At 39.3% G+C, this 14727-nt stretch overlaps 1 protein-coding gene across 1 annotated transcript in view; it reads right to left on the bottom strand.

The window, feature by feature from the left end:
- Positions 1 to 14727, bottom strand: part of sdk2b (sidekick cell adhesion molecule 2b) — a 428005-nt gene that overhangs the window by 223908 nt on the left and 189370 nt on the right. The window contains exons 12-18 of the mRNA XM_048611111.1: positions 13668 to 13770; positions 11915 to 12091; positions 8636 to 8772; positions 7741 to 7888; positions 7158 to 7298; positions 6009 to 6190; positions 3397 to 3512 (exon numbers count right to left, since the gene is read on the bottom strand). Coding sequence (XP_048467068.1) covers positions 3397 to 3512; positions 6009 to 6190; positions 7158 to 7298; positions 7741 to 7888; positions 8636 to 8772; positions 11915 to 12091; positions 13668 to 13770 — 1004 coding nt within the window. The remainder of the gene's footprint in view (positions 1 to 3396; positions 3513 to 6008; positions 6191 to 7157; positions 7299 to 7740; positions 7889 to 8635; positions 8773 to 11914; positions 12092 to 13667; positions 13771 to 14727) is intronic.

Raw genomic sequence — 14727 nt, 5'->3', positions numbered from 1 at the left:
GCGCCTCTGATGCTGCCTGGCCTGCTGTGTTCCTCCAGCTCCACACTGTGTTATCTCAGACTCCAGCATTGGCAGTTCTTACTATCTCTGAGTGGGCTACAGAGACAAGTCAGGTCAATTATAAGATGTATTTTACAGTGGAACATATAACCTTCACTGGGGAAAGGGTGCAACAAAAATGTGAATCTTCTTTCTAGGCAATTGTCATTATGAGGAAGGATGTAGGAATTTAAAGTTAGCAGGAATTGCAGGAAAATGTATTTTTTGAAATGTGTCTGTATCTGAAATGCTGTGAAAAAGAGCCAAAGAACTTTCAAGTTGACAACATTTGGAACTGATAAATGTTCTATCTTTTTCATTTTAGTTCAGGATTGCTATAATAGCCTAAAGGAAATTGACCCCTTGTTAATTATTATTTAGATTTGTGTTAGTACCAGTCCAATATAAAACTCCTTGTATTGTGTTGCCAAGGGATTTTGAAATGTCACAAACTGGATCATTTTTTTAAACAAACAATAACCTTTTGCTGTAAATTTCATTACATGGTTTTTGGCCAGTTACTGACTTTCTAATCCCCTATTAGAAAGTAATCATGTTCAAAACAATTAGCCAGAACTGGATATTGTAGCTTTCTCGACAACTGAGAAATGAAGAAATGCTGAACCTTTTCACTCAAGTAGGTTTTCCTCCAATGTCGTATGTCTCCATGCGGGGGAAAAAAATACCATCTGTATATCAGGAGACAACACCATTTCACATAAAGGGTTAAGTGATTTCAAATAAAAGTCAGGAAAGGGGTAGGATATTATAAAATAATGACAAAAACCATTGGCTGAGCAGTCAGTGTCACCACAGCTAGTGTTTCTGCCTCATTACGTTCCCAAGCAAGGAGCTAGAGTAGAGATAGTTAGATAGCAGAGATCAACAACAGAGCAGCTGAACTCAGTGGGAAAATTTTGCAAACAGAAAATAACTTAGATAATTTCAATTTTTTTCTCACTGTATAAATTAACGTTTCTTTAGAAATAGCAACTGATAAGATGGATGAGGAAGTATCGTTTGTGCTTGAATGCCTCATTCAGACAAGCTTTGCGATTGGGTTTTTATGCATAAGGTTAACTTTGATAAATTATAACAAGCACTATTTTCAATCATTTGCTGGTTGTAATATTATCTTTCTCTCTGCAAAGAAATAACAGGCATTTTTAAAACAAATTAAGATCTACTTACTGATTTAAAACTTCAGACAATAAGTAAACTAACAGATGTTAAAAGAACAGGTCAAAACCAAAATTCTTGCTTTTTTGTACAATTTGAGATTCACTTTCTAAAACAGGGAGAACATTTCAATTATAATAGATAGTAATCTGTGCAAGAGGCACAATTCTTCACCGACAAAGAGTTATGCATACATGTTCCTTTATCACAGCAAATACAGAGATTAATACATTGCAGATGACAGGATGCTTGGGTAATGAAACACATATGTTTTCTTTTTTAGTTACAGCAGAGGATAAGAAACAATGTCCTCCCAAAAGTGAATCAGAATGAAACTGTTTTACTGGAATTTGTTTGCAGAAGTCCATTGGGAATTAGATCTGTTCCTGGCTAGTAGTGATAGATTACATAGGAACTGTAGTAGACTATTCAGCACTTAGAGATTGTTCATCCATTCCATGAGATCATGGCTGATCTGTTCCCTGACTCTCTTTATCTGCCTCAGCTCTGATTGCATTAATATCCTTAATTCAAGAAAAAAGTCTATCGACCACAGATTTTTGCAGAGAGAGTTCGATGCTTCCATTTGAGGACATACTGTAAATCACAGCATAGATGTTGAACTTGCGTAGATGATGATCCAATATTTCTGGTGCTAAGAATGTGATATTGGGCTTTCAGTCATATCCCTTTCTCTGCCATGACATTCTACACTTGCATTAGTGGTCAGCTTCAAATTTTCCACCTGGAAATGCATGTGTTAATTATTGGCACTTTATAAGTATGTGCAAGACTTCAGTTGAGCTGTGTTGCAAAGAAGTGCAGGAGTTTAAAACACACCCACCTTTTGTGTCAGATGCTGAAGGCATTTAAAAATTGCAACCAGCCATACCCTGTCGGTGGTTCACTTTTGTATTCAACACATAAATCAATTGCTGTTTTTGAAGGAACTGTTCAAGGATTCATAGGCTGACTGTTTACATTGACATCTATCATATTCCTTAATAGTTATGCTGAATTCTCCTGAGGAAAGTTTGAGAGAGCTAGGGCTTTTCTCGTTAGAACGGCGAAGGATGAGAGGTGCCTTGATAGAGGTGTACAAAATGATCAGAGGTATAGATAAGTAGACAGCCAGAGACTTTTTCCTAGGGTGGAGGTAGCTATTACGAGGGGGCATAGTTTTAAAGTGAGTGGAGGTAGATATAGGGGAGACATCAGAGGTAGGTTCTTTACTCAGAGAGTGGTTGGGGCGTGGAATGCATTGCTGGAGAGGGTAGTGGAGTCAGCCTCATTAGGGGCATTTAAGTGGCTATTAGATAGGCATATGGATGATAGTATAAGGTAGGGGTGGAGGTTAGATAGACCTTAAGATTAGGGTAAAAGTTCGGCACAACATTGTGGGCCGAAAAGCCTGTACTGTGCTGTATTGTTCTATGTTCTATGAATGGCTTGACTCTGACTTTAAAGCTTTACCCCTTTCTCAGCTGATACAAAGACATGCAAGTGTTCAGAGTTCGGTGGTGGTGCCTTGATTTCATGGGTTGACTTCAGGGATTTCTCACTTGATTTCTGATCTGCTTTGAAACTCCATCTGGTAAAACATGTTGGACACAGCATGGGAAGTGAGATAGCCTGCAGGGTTTATTCATTTAAAGCTTTACCCCTTTCTCAGCTGATACAAAGGCATCCAAGTGTTCAGAGTTCTGTGGTGGTGCCTTGGTTTCATGGGTTTACTTCAGGGATTTCTCACTTGATTTCTGATTTGCTTTGAAACTCCATCTGGTAAACATGTTGGACACAGCACGGGAAGTGAGATAGCCTGCAGGGTTTATTCATTTACAGTCTCTACACATTAAAGTGTTGACACCAGTAGCCTTAACTATGAGAGTACTATTGTAACATAACTGAGGTGGTGATGCTACCTGTTGAATGAAGACGATCACCAAAGGTATTTATTTTGACAGGGACAGGCCACAAATCTAAATGCTGATGCTAACACTGACAAAGCTGGTGATGGAGATTGCTAATTTGTTATTTTCTGCAATCTTTATCCAGCCAACAAGGAACATTGGCCATTAATTCCTTGAGGGTTGAGAACAAGATGTATAATCTAACACTGAACAGAATCCGAATCAACAGTGTACAGTTTTTAAGGCATGTTGAAATTGTGATTTTTACCTTGTAACCTTGGTTAATTCCATTAATAAACTGAGGACTGGGTGGTGTCCATGTGAATCGAATGGTCGTGGAATTAATGGCTTCAGTATGCACATTTCCTGGGGGCACTGTAGGAACTGGGAAGAACAACAGAAATTTAAAATGGTTCAACAAGTAAAGGGAGAAAAATGGAGAATTACTGGCAGTTTTAGACAACACAGGCATGTAGAATAATAGACAACAAGGTGCAGGGCTGGATGAACACAGCAGGCCAAGCAGAATCATAGGAGCAGAGAGGCTGACGTTTCGGGCCTAGACCCTTCATCAGAAAAGGGGGAGGCGAAGAGGGTTCTGAAATAAATAGGGAGAGAGTGGGAGGCGGATAGAAGATGGATAGAGGAGAGGATAGGTGGAGAGGAAACAAACAGGTCGAAGAGGCGGGGATGGGGCCAGTAAAGGTGAGTGTAGGTGGGGAGTTAGGGAGGGGATAGGTCAGTCCAGGGAGGACGGACAGGTCAAGGGGGCGGGATGAGGTTAGTCGGTAGGAGATGGGGGTGCGGCTTGAGGTGGGAGGAGGGGATAGGTGGGAGAAAGAACAGGTTAGGGAGGCGGGGACGAGCTGGACTGGTTTTGGGATGCGGTAGGGGGAGGGGAGATTTTGAAACTTGTGAAATCCACATTGATACCATTGGGCTGCAGGGTTCCCAAGCGGTATATGACTTGCTGTTCCTGCAACCTATCCCCTCCTCCCACCTCAAGCCGCACCTCCATCTCCTACCGACCAACCTCATCCCGCCCCCTTGACCTGTCCGTCCTCCCTGGACTGACCTATCCCCTCCCTAACTCCCCACCTACACTCACCTTTACTGGCCCCATCCCCGCCTTTTCGACCTGTTTGTTTCCTCTCCACCTATCCTCTCCTCTATCCATCTTCTATCCGCCTCCCACTCTCTCCCTATTTATTTCAGAACCCCCTTCCCCTCCCCCTTTTCTGATGAAGGGTCTAGGCCCGAAACGTCAGCCTCTCTGCTCCTATGATGCTGCTTGGCCTGCTGTGTTCATCCAGCCCTGCACCTTGTTGTCTCGGATTCACCAGCATCTGCAGTTCCTACTATCTCTCATGTAGAATAATAAATTGTTTTGCAATCATTTCTGATACGTGTATTTTGACTATTGTGCTTCACATGTCATGTTTCTATTGTACACTTACTTTGAAATTTTGATTTGGAACTTCTAATAACTTTCTACAGTTCGGTTGAATGCAAGGGACAAAAACAAAAGGATCCTTTGTTGCTGTGTAATGTCTTTTTTCTCCATTATGGTTCTACCTGACCAGGCATTAATGAATGCAAGTAGGTAGAGTAGGAAACCTGTTCTATGCCAGCAGTAGTGTTGCAATTTTCTGGGTAACAGAAGGTTTGTGAAATTAACCTTAAAGGTAGACCAATTCCAATTTTTTTTCTGTATCTGATCTTCACTGAGAAGTTCTTTAATGTGGAGGTGCCAGTGTTGGACTGGGTTGGACAAGGTCAAAAATCGCATGACACCAGGTAATAGTCCAACAGGTTTATTTGAAAACACTAGCTTTCGATGCTTTGCTCCTTCATTAGGCGTAGTGAGAGAGGCATCAAGACAGAGAATTTATAAGTAAAAGATCATACAACTGATGTGAATGTATTGAATAAACCGAATATGGTTGGCTGACTCCTCCTGTTCAATCTTTAATCAGTTAGGAAGGAGATGCAGGTTTCGATTGATTAAAATACAAATCCCAGAATTTCTTTCAAGTCACTGCCCCGAGATAACTAAAGGTTTTATCAATGTATACAAGAGGTGACATCGCAGGTCAGACAATGCATTTTAAGTGTGGGGCCTTGTTTAGAATCTGTCTGTGTTTTAACCTGGAATCAGACTGGTTTAATCTCCAAAGTAGGAATTTACACATTTTCCCTGTGTTTGCGTGGGTTTCCTCTGGGCGCTCTGGTTTCCTCCCACAGTCCAAAGATGTGCAGGTTAGGTGGGCTGACCATGCTAAATTGCCCATAGTGTCTAGGCTAGAGAAATGCAGGGTTGCAGGATAGGGTAGGGGGATGAGATGTTCTTCAGTGGGCCTGCTTCCATACCATCAGGATTCTATAATTCTAATTCAACTGATGGCAGCCCCAAAATGAACCCCAGATTCACTGGAATGTAGAAAGATCCATGAAATGCTGGTCTTCATAGCAGCTGATCTTAGTGAACCAGTTCTGGGTGGTGGCTCGTCCATGAATGAATCCTTGGGGTAAAACAGCAGATAGATGTGACCCAACAGTACTCGAGGGCTAGCACCAATTCTGGTTAAACTGGAGTTAACTTCGATCAAAATTAAATTTTTAAGTGTGCATAAAAGATTTCCTATCCTTTACTGTGTGTAAATTTTGACCATAATATGCAATTTTCAAAGAAGTGATTACAAGTCCTGAATTGTTACATTTACCAAAAGGCTATTTGCTACATTGATAGAATAAACCTTTTGATGCCAGACCCAGTGATTTTACTTTCCAAACTGGGAATAATAATTTTAGTGAAGCAACAGTACATCATGGTACCCTTCTCACACTTCATTTCTCCTCCAATAAGTATTCAGTACCCACCTCCTTGCAGGGTCCATTCAGTAACTGTCGGGCTGTAAATTCCCAGTCCAGCCCCATTATATGATGCAACAGCGATCTCATAATTGGTCCAAATGATGAGGTCTTCCAGTAAAAAATTATTAACATCAGGACTGCTGATATTTTTATACTGGTGCTCCACTGGTAAACCTGCCAAACAATATCTATAAGAAGAAGAAAGTCAATCAAACACTTTCCCTCGGAAACTTCTGAACAGTATACATACCAGAGAATGTACAAACCGTGTTGCAAATAAGAAAATATAACTTAGAAAAGTGTTGTCAGATTGCAATAGAGGGATATTTTTGCAAAAGCCAGTTGTTTTCAAATGCAAACATCTGAGGCGAGTTTTTCGTACTGACCATATTCTACTGAATCTTGGCCCGAAATTTTCCAGGAAGGTGGTGGCCTTGTTGAAAAGTTGAGAATGAGCCTATCTCTACAGCGCCAGGAAACTAAGGGTGAAAGTTAGTGGGCAGCAGTCTGTAAAGTCTCTGAGGTCATGGTTTCCATCTGCATGATGGAACATGCCCTGCCTCCCAGAGCTGAACAGATGGCAGCAGCTCTCTAGTCCTAGCGGTGACTCCTGCTGGAACTGCAACCTGAACTCAATGAGAAACCACAGAGGAGGCCAGATTGCTGGCAGACAGGCTGCCAGGATGTATCTGATAGCCTTGCCAAGCAGTGTTGGACCTCTGCCCATCAACAAAATACCAGTGCAGAAAAGTAAAATACTGAAGCTGGAAATGCCTTTAAGTACCTATTAATGTTGTGTAGGGAGGTCATAAAAATTTTAAAAATTGAGCACAATTTTCAACGTGTTAAAAAGTAAACCCAGCAAATTACAAGCTGTAAACAATATTCAAAAGTACAGCCGAAAGCTAAGCAAGTGTCTATACTTTAAGACATCAGACAATTATACTTGTTAATTCACATGGCGTTTTAACAAAAAAAAAGCTGAATTTGGCATCAGTCTCCATCTTTTAGACTTTTTTTGTCTCAGCTCTGAGCTGCATTTTATAATGGAAACCACAGGAAAAAATATATTTTCAAAAATACAGTCACGGCCCTGGTCATCACCTTTAAGGTTCATCCATAAATACCGACAGCAAAATCTCTGTTCTGAGATACCTGATAATGTAACCCTTCAAGGCTCCATTCTGATGGTTTTCTGGGGGTGGCTGCCATTGAATCATGATCGATTGATTGGTTCGGCCACTTGCAATGACATTTTGTGGGGATGCACTTGGTGGTTCTTCAGGTAGTGACAACCTGCAAGAATTTCAATCATTTGGTTGTGAAAAATGTGAAGATAGAGACTCAGTTTCGGTAAAACCTCAAAAAATAAAAATGGATTGTACCCCCCAACATGCTGTAGTAATGACTCAAAAATTTATTGTAATTCTTTAGCACTGATGAATAATATATTATGAAAACTGGTAACTGGTAACAGCTGCAATGTATTTGATTAGGCCTTTAACAGAAATTTATTTCTATAATGAAACCATCTGAGATAAGTTGGAAATTGTAAATTAGATCAGTATGGCTAAGTAAGAAACAAAGTACATTCTAAGTCAGTGTGACATGCACAGTATCCTAGCAATTAGACTTTGACCACAGAGCTTGTAATATTCAGGTATAATTACAATGAGATTTGTGGCATATCACAATTCATCTTTTAAGGCAACTGCATCATGTTTGAAGCTATGAATACCTCTCAGTCTCTCTGCTATATTGGCCCTTTCCAACATCATTCACAGCACAGATACGGAACTGATAAGACCTGGCTGGAATAAGTCCCCTGACCATCAGGCCCACCGATTCCGGGTTAACATTCATCAGGTGAACAGTCCAAGGGGAATCTGTACCAAAAAAGACAGACACATTTTGTTTGAGGACACTCAGTTTTTGGCTTCAAGGAATTGGTATAAACTGTTCTCTGTTAAACACTGATGTATAAGTGACAATGAGAAGGAGTGTTCTATGAACAGATGTCAAATGTTCTTAAATTTGCAGCCAGTCATTGGCACATGTGGCCTACTTACCTGGAACCACATCAGCAGTGCAATTCATAATCACAGTGCTCAATTGTTAGGAAGGCAAAACATCTTTTTGGACTGATAACAGCATCCTGTAGTAGCAATGTGGAACAGTTTCCTTATCTGGTTGTTCAAATTTATGGGATACTCTCCCTTTCCAGGGTAATGTGATATAGACCAGGCACTTTTTAGATCCAAAGGTGGTGGTCTTTGGCCCATTTGCCATTAAGTGCGATACACAGCGAGCAATGATTGTAACAGTTCAGCCATTGCCCCACAGGGTAGCTTTGATGCACTGTACTTCTTGGGAACATGAGAAACTGACCACTCCCTTTTTGCCTGTAGTATAAGCTGTTGTGATCACTTGTAATTTGGCATTCTTGCATTATTCCTGGTGAACGCAACCAACAGCTTCAGCCACATATCTCTTTTTCATTGATATTCAAACACTGTACCACCAAACAAACGGCATTTCTTCTATTGGTCAGCTTTAATTTTCCCAATGAAAAATCTACAATGCATCACATTTTAAACTATGCACTCTGAATAATGTGTTGCTGTATCACTTACTGTTTTCAGACACTTCCAAAATGTAGTGAAGCAAGGGGCTATTGCCATCAAATGCTTTTGACCAAGTCAGGGAAATGGCTCTCTTTTCACTGGTACTCAGCTGGGCAGCCAAATTCTCTGGAGCATGTGGGAGCTGCCTATAGCAAGAAGGTAAAGCAAGAAAAAGCTAACTCAAAGTGCAATTTGTCCGCCTTTGAAATCTCTTCACATTTATTTCCTCAGGGTATCTCAGTCTCCAAGCCACACTAAACACTGGCCCAATATTTTGCAAGTGAATTGATTATGCTGCTAGGTTCTAATGGCAGTGAATCAGTAATTGAGCCTGTTCTGATTGTTGCTCAGTCTGCATTGATGCTCAGTTAACAGCTATATTCATGTTTATACCAAGCTGGATGAACACTTCTCCTTTTGCATTAATTCCATAAATGATAACTGGTGGCAAATACTGTTAGTGAAAAGATTTTATTTTATTCTTGGTTGCACCTTTTGCATAGAATATATAGCTTAGAAATTGGTTATTTAACCCAATTCAGCTAGTGTGTATCCACCCAAGCCTTTATCCATTGGTCTTTTGTTGAACCTTGTCAGCATCACTTTTAATTCTTCACTCCCTTCATATAATTTTCTTGCTACCCTTTAAATGCATCATTACTGTTACCTTAACTCTGTACCTATTTGGACACTCTAACCACGCTTTGTATAAAGAAGTTCCTTCTTAATTTCCTTTTGGATTTATTAGTGATTGACTTATTTTTACATCCCCCCACCCCCTTTTTGGTCTCAAGTAGAAATACCTTCACTGTTCTGGTCACATTTCTGAATCTTACAGACCTCCCTCAGTTTTCTCTAAAGAAAAAGACCTAATCTGTTTGTTCTTTCGTGATCAATACAATCTCTAAATTGTGTTTTGCACTTTCACGAGTGCCTCCTCATCCCTTTAATATTGAGATCAGAACTGTGCCACAGTACGTTATGTTTGGTGAACCCATGGTTTGGTATATTATTTGCATCATTTTCTGTATTTTTTTTATCTCTTGAGAAATTAACCATTGTTTATTGTTTTTGTGTCTTTTTAACTTGTATTTCAGCATTTATGATTGGTACAGCAGAAACACTTTGCTTCTCTATTCTACTTCAATTGTTTTCCTAGAAGTATGTGACCTTTTTCTTGTTTCCAAAATGGACCAGCTCTCAAATATTGATATTGAATTTCATTTATCATTTGCATATTCATTATGTAATTTTATTAATAATATTTTTTACTTTGCCACAGTCTTCCTCACTGTTAATTATATCTTGCAATTTGATGTGTTTTGCAAATTTTTAAGTCATGTCTTTGATTCCAGAATTCAAATTGTTTATGTATCATGAACAACAGTGATTACAGAACAGATCCTAGTGGAATACCACTTTCCAACTATTGTCAGTTTGAATAACTATCCTTAAGCTGACTCACTGTTTATTATTTTGTAGCCAGATTGTTAGCAATTCTGATAACTTTCCTGATTTCATGTGCTTGACATTTGTCATGAGTCTACAATGCAGTTTATTATCAAAGGCTTATTGGAAATCCATATGCATTACAATGAAATGTTACACTTGTTTCTTCTTTCTGTTACTTCTCCAAGGAGATAAATAAAGGATAAGGTGAAGGGAAATTGATAAATTAAAGAGAAAATTCAGTGTAGTAATGTGGGTAAAATCAAGCAGAGTAGTACTGGAAGAGTTAGAGAGTTTAGCAGTAATTATGCATCCGTGAGTAAAGTCTATGCTGAGAATAGCTGTTAAAAAAAGATGATTTGAATTGTGTTTTATCTGAATGCACAAGATATCTGCAATAAAACAAATGAATTAGTAACACAAGTAGACATAAATAGTTTAGATCTAATTGCTATTACAGAGAAATATTGCATGGTGGCTAAGGTTGGGAAATAAATAAGAGTACACAATATTTAAAAAGGCTGACAAAATGGTAAAGGTGGGAAAACATCACTGGCAGTAAAGGATGACAAATACATTTGTGAGGAAGGATCCTGACTTGGAAAGTCATGAAGTAGAACCAGCATGTGCAACTTGCATTTACTAAAGTAAAGACAAAATATTTGTTCAAAATGTATCTAATATTTCCTCATCCCCCATAATTTATCATATCTCTGCTTCCAAGAAACCAAAATTTACTGTGGTTGTTCTCTTCCTTTTTATATACATGTCAAAGGACATCTGGATAGCCGTATGAATTGGAAGGGTTTAGAGAGATATGAGCCAAATACTGGCAAATAGGACTAGATTAATTTGAGATGTTTGGTTTGCATGGATGAGTTGAATCAAAGAGTCAGTTTCCGTGCTGTATAACTCTATGACTCTAAAATGTTTGTGATAGTTTGCTTCCACATTTGATTTTGCCCCTTTTTGTCAACTATATAGTTCATTGGCTACAAATTGGAACTCCATGCACTAAAGGTGGAAGTGGACTCTCCAAGGGTGATGGACATTTACACCCACGTCCGAAAAGGCTCGCAAGATCAAACTCCAATCAGCCACTTAAGGCATGAAACCTGGGTAAATGCTGTTGTTCAATGAGTCTTGGGTGTGCTTGTACAAGGAGCTCAGAAGGTTGCATACAGAAAGCAATTAGGAAGGCAAATGACATGTTGGCCTTTACTGCAAGTGAATTTTGGAGTACAAGACTAAGGAAGTCTTGTACAGAGCTTTGATGAGTCTGGATTTAAACTACTATTTTATCATATGGGGCAATTTAAAATGAGAGATCATAGGATAAGGGATAACACATTTCATATAGAGATGAGGAGAAATTACGTCTCGCAAAGTGTTGTGAATCGATGGGATTCTCTACTTTAGAGTGCAGTGGATGCTGGGATATTGAGTAAATTTAAGGAGGACATGGATAGATTTTAATTAGTAATGGATTGAAGGGTTACACAAGAGTGGGCAGGAAAGTGGAGTTGAGACTGAGATAAGATCAGCAATGATTGTCTCAAATGACAGAGCAGGCTCAAGTAGTTCAATTACCTATCCCTGCTCCTAGCTCTTGTATCTGGGGTACTGCGTACAGTTCGGTATTCCATATTTAAGGATCAATATTTTTGCATAGGAGGCAGTACATTAAATGTTCACTAGATTGGTTACTGGGAGAAGAGGGTTGTTCTTTAATGAGAGGCTGACTGAATTAGGCCAATGTTCTCTGGAGTTTAGAAGAATTTGAGGTAAACCTTTTGAAACATATATAACACTAAATTATCTCATTAATTCCTCACTTACCTGACTCTGACCTGAGCACTGCGAGAGTCATTTCCTCCTACTGATAGCACTTTGCAGGTGTACAATCCAATATCTCCTGACCAGGTCTGAGAGATATACAATGTTCCTGCTTCATCAACTCTCATACGTGGGATGGCATTCACATCAATTATAGCCCCATCTTTCTGCCACACGTGTCTGCATAACAAGTGTAGAGAATGTCACAGCGCTATATTTCATAGGAGGAACACATTAAAGGAGGAAAAATAACATACTTTTTTGTTTATCCATCACAGTTTCCTGTTTTCAACAGTGACCATTAACCAAACATCAACAGGTCAGATCACAAATAATCATTTCAGTTAACTGGCTCACTGATGGAAATTAATGGAGCATATACCCGCAGTGGCATTACCCTGCTCAGCTCCAGATGACTGAAAGCCAATATTCCAATAGATTGCATGATTTTAGCTGACCATTGAAATTAAGAAAGTTAGCCTTATAAGTTGAAACACAACACAAGCTCTTGCCAGTATCTGAAGATGGTCCCACAAATTTATTAGAGAGCACTAGACTTGATGAACACTTGCACTGGCTCAAGTGGGATAAATTAGGTTCTCCTCTAATAGACTTTAGCTAACAACAGAATCATTTCAGATTATTTTTGTGTTATTTGTATTCTTGGTTGTTACCTGCTTTGTGTCTTTTGCTTTTGTGACATAATGTACCAAGCAGCTCAAGATCAATTCAAAAATGCTTTAAATACAGCTTTAAAATCCCTTTCATTCCTCTCTAGCAAACAGCTACCCTTGCCACTATAATTATTTTCCCAATGAGAATGAGAATCAAGTAGACTCAAGCTTTAGCATGTTTATGAGTTCAGTCACAGAGGTGAGGAAACCTCTTCCACCATTATCTGTCACTGCCTTCCAGCAATCATATTCATGCAACATCAAATTTTGTAGTCACTGATGCCTTTCTTGCGGCTCAGTGCATAGCCAATCACAGCATAGACACTAAAAGCCACTCTGATCTAGCAATCATCTTTTCCCAAAAGTAACCACTAGCATTTTACAGCTTCAAGCTTTCTTCTTAAAGAAAGAAATAACTGGTTTGTGCTCTGAGATTTTCTTTAAAACTAAGTTGTAATTGGAGAGTCAACTACATACTAAACATTTCACAACTGCAAGAAAAAAATACTCCATCCTTCTGAGCTCCATTTCATGTTATGCAATTCACAAACCTCAGGAAGGGAACAGAGTGTTGCATTTGAGAGATCCAAATAATCATAAGGAGTAATGGACAGAGACTGTGTAGCTGTCCAGTATTGTAATGAAGATGTTAGATAAGGTAATAGTTCTGAAAGGTTAGTTCTGGAGACTGCATTAGACTCCATCCAATCTGATGAAGTAACAGAGTCTTGGATAAGGAAAAAAAGGAGTCTAGCTTGAGATTCTGATGGGATCTAATGTGCCAATCCTGTCTCTTGGTAGTCTTAGTGATTATGTCAATGTAACTCGCACCTATTGCTGTCATGCAATTAACAACATCCTGTTGTTAAGACAAATTCTTCTCTTGTTAAGATTCACTAGTGGTTCATTGTCCTGGACTGTTAATCAAGTGAACCCTTAGCTCAAGTGTAGGAAGGAAGATTTGTGATAGCACTCTACTCAAAGCATTAATAGGTAGTGGTTGCTTCTGCAAAATATAAGACAGAAGGCTTGGATGGGGTTCCAAGGCTCAGCGCCATGAGAAATTTCGATAAGAATCATACCTGATTACAACATTGGGGTCATGGGTCACACCACAGGTTAGGACTGCCATCGTTCCTTTGATTACACTTTGTTCCTGGGGGGGATTTGTGATACGAGTGCGAGCTGTAAAACAAGTTATAAAAATGACTGTTCATTGAATTCTTATTAACATATTGGTCTCCAAGTTCTTCCTTCTAAAAAAAACAACAATCTCCATTAATAGGGACCTGGAGGACCAACTAGTTAACGTAGAAAGGCTGAAAATATATAATTAGGGGGAAAGGTAACCCAGGAATTTAGGGCTGAATGCAATTATGCTGGGATTCCATTTTGTTGGTGATGATCTTTTAAACGTGGCTCAACTGAGTTACATGACATTGTACTAGCTGCCCCTCTTCCTTTGAAAAGAAAATGTATCCAGGAGATTTCATGTTCATTTCCCCAGATTTCTAGGTAAACTTTGTTGTTTGTGCCCTCCTCGAGGCCCAACTGTGACCTCGAGTGTGAATCCTGTCAAAAGAAATCCTTAGAATTTAGCAAAGGAAGGTTTTTTGGAGGATGTTGAATATCTATATAAAGAGACCTATTGGCAGAATATTTGGAAAAGAACAATTTTGAGAAGCCGACTAGATGTCTTTCCAACATCAGAGAAGTAAAGTGCTGCTGGAAGACACCTGTTGCAGAGTTGGCGCTGATGGCAATAATTTGGAGGAACAGACCCATCTCGGCCATATTTTGGGATGGGATCACGTTAATGATTGTGGTCTACAAATTAACCACTCCTCAGGGGTTGATGAACTGTGTGGGTTAGTTTATTTAAAACAGTAAAACACATTGTACTTTATACAACAAGCATTACAGCTGAGCTGAGTGTGTTGAGCTGGTTTCAGTGTGTGTGCTGCCTGCAGAGCCACTTCAGATTGGCTAGTCGGAGGATGTGCAGCCTTAAAACTGGAGTCCTTAAAGGTAAAATCTCTTTGACGTAAAGTTATAAAAGGCAAAGATACACACAATATTAGGGGCCAGGGCATGTGATCAAGTATCTGCTTCTTAGATAACAAGGTGTAGAGCTGGATGAAC

This window comes from Rhincodon typus, chromosome 23 (assembly GCF_021869965.1).
Source record: "Rhincodon typus isolate 14 chromosome 23, sRhiTyp1.1, whole genome shotgun sequence".
In the NCBI taxonomy this organism is placed as follows: domain Eukaryota; kingdom Metazoa; phylum Chordata; class Chondrichthyes; order Orectolobiformes; family Rhincodontidae; genus Rhincodon; species Rhincodon typus.
This window is presented reverse-complemented; position numbering and strand designations above follow the sequence as displayed.